At 44.6% G+C, this 6,407-nt stretch overlaps 1 protein-coding gene across 1 annotated transcript in view; it reads left to right on the top strand.

The window, feature by feature from the left end:
• Positions 1 to 6,407, top strand: part of ATP2C2 (ATPase secretory pathway Ca2+ transporting 2) — a 71,836-nt gene that overhangs the window by 22,573 nt on the left and 42,856 nt on the right. Inside the window, exon 3 of the mRNA XM_011370294.1 lies at positions 3,153 to 3,269. Coding sequence (XP_011368596.1) covers positions 3,153 to 3,269 — 117 coding nt within the window. The remainder of the gene's footprint in view (positions 1 to 3,152; positions 3,270 to 6,407) is intronic.

Raw genomic sequence — 6,407 nt, 5'->3', positions numbered from 1 at the left:
AGGCACTCTCTCAAGCTGCATGCTTGACTGAAAACCCCAGACGTTCAAGGTTCAGGGTTCTAAATATGTACATTGTTGCCCCGCTCTGTCAGCTTTACAAGTTTCGATTCTGTTAAATAAGATCTCTTAAAAAACAGATGCATCAGTATTAGCCAACAACTGGGAACAACCTAAAAGTCCATCAACAATAGAACAGATAAATTGTGATATATGGTAGTCCCCCCTTATATGTGGGGGTACATTCCAAGACCCCCAGTGGATGCCTGAAATCTTGGATAGTACCAAACCCTATATATACTATATGTTTGTGCCGATACGTACATACCTTTTCACTTAAAGGAAGCACTTTACGGCTTCTCTTTGATACATCTGAATTGTCAGCATCCCTACCCTTGCCCTTAGGGGCCATTATTAAGCACAGAGCAGTTGATCAGATCACTGAAACAGCTACTAAGTGATTAATCAGTGGGGAGGGTATGCAGCCTGGAGACACTTGACAAAGGGATGATTGAAGTCCTGGATGGGATGGAACAGGACGGTGTGAGATTTCATCACGCTACTCAGAATGACGAGCAATTTAAAACCTATGAATCGTTTATTTCTGGATTTGTCTATTTAATATTTTTGGACCACAGTTGACCGTGGGTAACTGAAACCATGGATAACTGGACCAATGAATGGGGTGGGGGCTGCTATACTAGCAGCCATGAAAATTAGCAAACCATTGCTATCTACAGCATCATGCATAAATCTCAGTACAAAGTCAAGTGAATGAAACCAGACATGAAAGAGTGTGTATTGCATGTGACTGTTTATATAAAGTTTAAACTCTGGCAAAATTAATCTGTGGTGCCAGTTCACGACGGCCAGTACTCTTCACGTGGGTGGGTAACATATGGGAGCATCTGGAGGCTGGTATTGTCTGTTTCTGGATTTGGAGGCCAGTTATGTGGACCAGTTGGTGAGCATCCGAGCTGTGCACTTAAGATACATGCACTTTCTACGTGTGGGTTATACTTTAAAAAGATGCATGAGTACAAAACCTCAACTTGCTTAACAGCAATCTTGCTTTTTCCACAGTTTGATGAGCAATGTGAGTTGAAAGACATCGAAAGAGAGAAGACGGTGGTCGCTCTATCACCCAAGGAGGCAAGCAAATGTCACAGAGAGGATTTGGCCAAAGCGTTTTACGTAAGAATTGAATTTGCATTTGATGCCAGTTGTGGGAAGGTTTTTTAGATGGAGACGAACACAAAATCCTGAAAGCTGCCTTAGAATTCTGTGCTATAATAGTTTTATCATCATTGTTAAAAAATCCTGTTGATGTTGAACCATTCCGATTCCCCATGTGGAATATCATCATTGTTGTTGTCAACAGAGCTCACCCTCACGAGGACCTTGCCAGAGGACAGATGCCCCCCAAACACTTTATTATGTGTTTCTCTTGATCAGAGACACAGAGAAGTGGTAACACGCAGTTACACGGTAGCATAGCCAAAGTCGAACCCAGGTGTTTTGACATCAGAGCTCAAACTCTTACCCATCCCCTATTCACACCCTTCATCTTTGATAAACCATGGTGTTAGTGAAAACAAATTCTCACAAATTTCTCAAATGAATTTGAATTCCTGGCCAGTGCAAGACTAAAAAAGAAACCAAAAAAACCTAAAAAATACCCCCACTCCATGAAGTCTTTCTCTGAAGTGAAAGGATGTTACTTGCTTTATATTTTTCATTTTCTTTACTTAGAAAACACATAATGATGTTTACTTAGAAAACACATAATGTGTGAGTGTGCATTCACTCATAAGCCACCACACTTGGGGAGAGCAAATAAAAATTCACTTATAAAAGGGCACATGCCACAATTTCAAGGAAGTTGGACATCAGTGTTTCATAAATGTCTTTTCTTGAGAATAATTCAAAAGTCTGTTTAAATTTAAGTCCTGCTCATTAGTATTTGGAAAGGGGGAGAAAACATTTTTTCTGTGCCTAGGCATTTTACCCTACCTAGAAAATGAGCTTGATTTTCTTTCGGTATCGACAAGAATCTAGAAATCAATTCAGCTTTCTCTGTCACCTCTACCACCTTTCTTGTCAACTTTTTAAAAACAAGGATGCCTTTGCCGCAACCAGAACAAGAAAAGTTTCCTTATGTAATTACCGACTCAGATTAGCTATATTTAATGTTAGTTTGTATAAAGAGCTTGAAGTTGTATCAAGCACAATATATGCACCATACAGTAATTTTAGCTATTGTTTCCAAGGACAGGCCTTTTTTCTGTTGTTGTTGTTGCTCTTTTTTTTTTTTTTAATTTTATTTTTTTAGCTTGTAAAATGTACAAGATAAAACTTACCATCCTAAGCATTTATAAATGGACGACTTAATCGTGTTGAATGCGTTCACATTGTCGTGCAGTCAAAATCCAGAACGCTTTTCATTTTGCGAAAGTGAACACTCTATACCCTTTAAACAATGACTCCCCATTTCTTCCCAGCCCCTGGCAGCCAGCCACCTTTCTACTTTCTACCTCTCTTTGACTATTCTAGATGCCTCAAATAAGTGGAATCATGCAGTATTTGTCTTTTTGTGACTGGCTGATTCATCTATGGATGGATACTTGAGCCACTTCCACTTTATGGTTGTTAAGAATAATGCTGCTATGAACATGTCTTTGCAAATAGCTCTTCGAGATCCACTTCCAATTCTTTTGGTATTTCTACACCCAGAAGTGGAGTTGCTGGATCATGTGGTCATTCTGTTTTTTTTGTTTTGTTTTGTTTTGTTTTTTTTTAGGCACCTCTATACTGTTTTCCATGGCAACTGCACCATGGCTTATCTTTTTTTTCAAGAAGGAAATGTGTTTCTGCATTTCAGGAATCCCATGTGACATTTGCACTGATCGAAATTTAGGCCCAAGCTTGTTTTTTTCTGCTGTAATTGTAGGGCAGAAGTATGGTCTAATTGAAAAATAACTGAATTGTGGGTTTTTCTTCTTTTTCTGCCCCGATTTGATTGGGGCCTTTGTGGACAGCCCAATTTCCTTGTCCGTCATGGAAGTAGCTGGCTCCCAGAGTGCGAATTCTGTGACTTGGGCTCCTCATTCCTTTCTAGCCCACCAGTTAGCTTGTGCTTGACTGTCTCCTTCCAGGTGGACTTACAGAATGGGCTGTCAGAGTTCTCGGTGACGCAGCGCAGGCTGGTCCACGGCTGGAATGAGTTTGTCGCTGACAATGCTGAACCCGTATGGAAGAAATATCTTGATCAGGTAGGACCGTAGACGTCATTCTTGAGTTAACCAGCGTAACTGGGGAGGGCGTGACAATCATTCATTCTCTAAATATTGACTGAGGGTGTCCTTGGACCAGTTCTGAGCATGGGGCGGCTGTACTACAAAGATAAAGAAGTCTCCACCTTCATTCAGGCTGCTCTTGGCCAGCAGGAAGGGATGGCCACGAGTAGATCCCTAACTTCCCAGGCAGCCATGATCATGACCAGTAGTAGTAGTTACATTCATGGAGTGTTTTCCACCTGCCAGGTACCATGCTAAGTAAGTAAGTAAATAAGTAAGCATTAACTTACTTTATATTTCTGCTAATCCTCATTCTCAGATGAGGAGGGTGAAATACAAAGAAACTGAACTATTTCCCCAGGCTGTGTAGGGTTGCCTGATTTAGTGAACAGAGACAAGAATGTCCTGTTAAATTTAAATTTCAGATGATAAACAAGAAACAATTTTTTAGTACAAGTATGTCGCAAATGTTGCAATGGACCCACTTATACTTAAAACGTCCTGTAGTTCATCTGGCAGCTGGAGCCCAAATTCACACAGCAGTAAGTGGCAATGCTGGGCAGTGAAGCATCTGGCTCCAGAGCCCCTGTCCTTCTTAACCACTGGCATTGCTGCTGTCACAGTGCTCAAAGGAGGGCACACGAGTCAAATGCCTGGAAGCCACTGAGAAGAGGAAAGAGAAATTTGAAGTAGACATGGCTGCAAATTCCAGTCTAGAAGTTAACACCCCCATCATCCACCCAGTACCAGTCCAGAAAGCCCCAGTTAACAGGCAGACTTTCCCAGATACCTGAAGGCATTCAGATTATCATCGTTGCCCTTCCCTGGCCTTCTGCACCCACCCCTTCTTCCATTCCTGACACCTTCCTGTCCAGTCTATGCCCCACCTCACCTACAGCTGCTTTGCACTGGCTCAGCGTTTAAAGCCTTCCTGATTAGTCAGTTCGGGGCCCAATCGCAGTGCTCCTCACAGCATCCTCACCCTCCACTCTCCTCCAGTCCCCACCCTGGTCTTTAGTCGGTTGTCAGTGCACTGGGGATGTCATTCATTGATGCATTTTGGCAGCAAAATGGACTTCTGGGTGTGCAGGTGGCCCTGGCTAGCCCAAACGCTTCCTGTAACCCTAGTGTTGGAAGGAGGCAGTGGAGGTTCCTGGAAGTTGAAGTTCAGAGAAGGAGGCTGACACACTGGCTGTGGGGAACATTCTCCTCCTGCAGCTGGGCCTCCTCAATTCTGCCCTGCCTGAGCCTTCCACTAGGACCTGCTCCCCCATTTCCCTGGCCATTCTAATTCCTACCTCTGCCCTGTTGAAACCTCACACCAAGGGCTGTCCTCCAGCCTCCAGCCAGGGCTTTCCAGAAATGAAATCTCTTCCATTTCTAAGAGTGGGGAACACGTTTATTCATCTTATTCTTGTGAGTTCAGGGGTCCATCTGTGGGAATCCTTACAGGTTTGGAAGGCAGCTCCTGATGGCCGTGTTCCACCCCCATCCCCCGCTTGATAGCACATCACTTATTCTTTACATTCACTGAGCACCTGCCATGTGCCAGATGTTGTGCTTCTCCTTTCTGTCTCCTCCAGTGATGGGGAACTCACCCCGTCACGAGGCAGCCCGACTTCTCCATCTCAGGAGACTCTCCACTAGGAATTCTTTCTACTTAGCATGACCCAAGACATGTGGCCCTGGAATCATATCAGAGTCAGGCCACCAAGTTTCAAATCTCACTTTCCAGCCTCGTGATTTTGAGCAAGTTATTGAACTTTCTTGAACCTCAATTTTCCCTATGTAGGGAATGGAACTAATAAACACTTCTCTGAGTTTTACATAAAAAGAAGAAAACTTTGCAAATATTAGGTGCTTAATAAACATGGTCCCTCCCACCCTATATCTACAAGTTTGCCCTCATTGGAGCGTAGCAGTTAGGTGCACAGATTCTGGAGTCGACCTGACCTAAATGAATCCTTGGGCAATTCGGTTTTTTTCCAAGTCTCAGGTTGCTCGTTTATCAAGCAGGAATAACAGGTATGTGTGTCCAATAAATGTTGGTTGTTTTTATTGTTATTGTTTGTCCAGTATATCACCAGTTCCCTTGCACAGGAAGGTTCAGCAAACCCCTTGCTGCCTGTCTCCTTGACGCCAGGAAGAGTCTGATTATTTGTGGCCAGAACACCACGAGTGGCATGTGGCGTGTTCTTCCCATTGGGCCTATCACCTGCTTGCCATGTCTCATGGTGACTCACTTGCGTTGGATAGGACAGGACAGGTGCTTGGGACTGTCTCAAGATGGGGAGGGCAGTGGCATCAGTGTCGGCCTGGAGAGCTGATCAGCTCCAGCCTCAGGAGGGCAAGACAATGAGATAGAATCGAGGTTCAATGTGAGACTCGGTCTGGGCTGGATCAGAGACCCCCAGCTCTCAGAGTGCACCTCTGAGCTAATGCTGAGCCCATGGCTATAGGGGTCCCTGATCTGGAAACAAGCCTACTGCTCCCAGAGTCATGAGTAGGTACAGCCTGCAGGGAGGGAGGGAGATGCTAGCCAAGGCTGGGAGAGGCAAGGGTGAGGAGCCAGGTGGCATAATGCAAGTGACCTGGACAGGTAGACGTGCACCTGAGGCAGGACAGGCCCAGTGCTATCTCCACTCTGCTGCGTGGCCTTGAGTAAGAGTCCTAACCCCACCAAGCCTCGAATTCCCCTGACTAAATATGGGCATTATATGTTCATTTGTTCGTTCATTCATTCATTCATTCATTCATTCATTCATTCATTCCAAATAAAAGCCTTTTACGCTTCTGGCCCTGGTCTAGGCACTGTTCATAGAGCAGCAGCAAAACCAAGTTTCCGCTTTGGGGGAGAAAGGCAGAGAGCAGCTCCATGTGTAATACAGCACCCAGTGAGTGTGGTGAGGAAAATGAGTCAGGACAAGGAATTAGGACGTGATTACAGGGGCAGCTATTTTGGACTGGGTGGTCAGGGGAGGCATTTGACTGGTGCTCAGAGGAAGTGATATTTGAGCAGAGACCTGAATGAAGTGAGGATGCAAGGCACGTGAGGATCTGGATAAAGGATGCTACAGGAGAGGAAGTGCAAAGGCCCTGAGGTAGGAGCGGGGC

This window comes from Pteropus vampyrus, unplaced genomic scaffold, assembly GCF_000151845.1.
Source record: "Pteropus vampyrus isolate Shadow unplaced genomic scaffold, Pvam_2.0 Scaffold166, whole genome shotgun sequence".
Taxonomy (NCBI): domain Eukaryota; kingdom Metazoa; phylum Chordata; class Mammalia; order Chiroptera; family Pteropodidae; genus Pteropus; species Pteropus vampyrus.
This window is presented reverse-complemented; position numbering and strand designations above follow the sequence as displayed.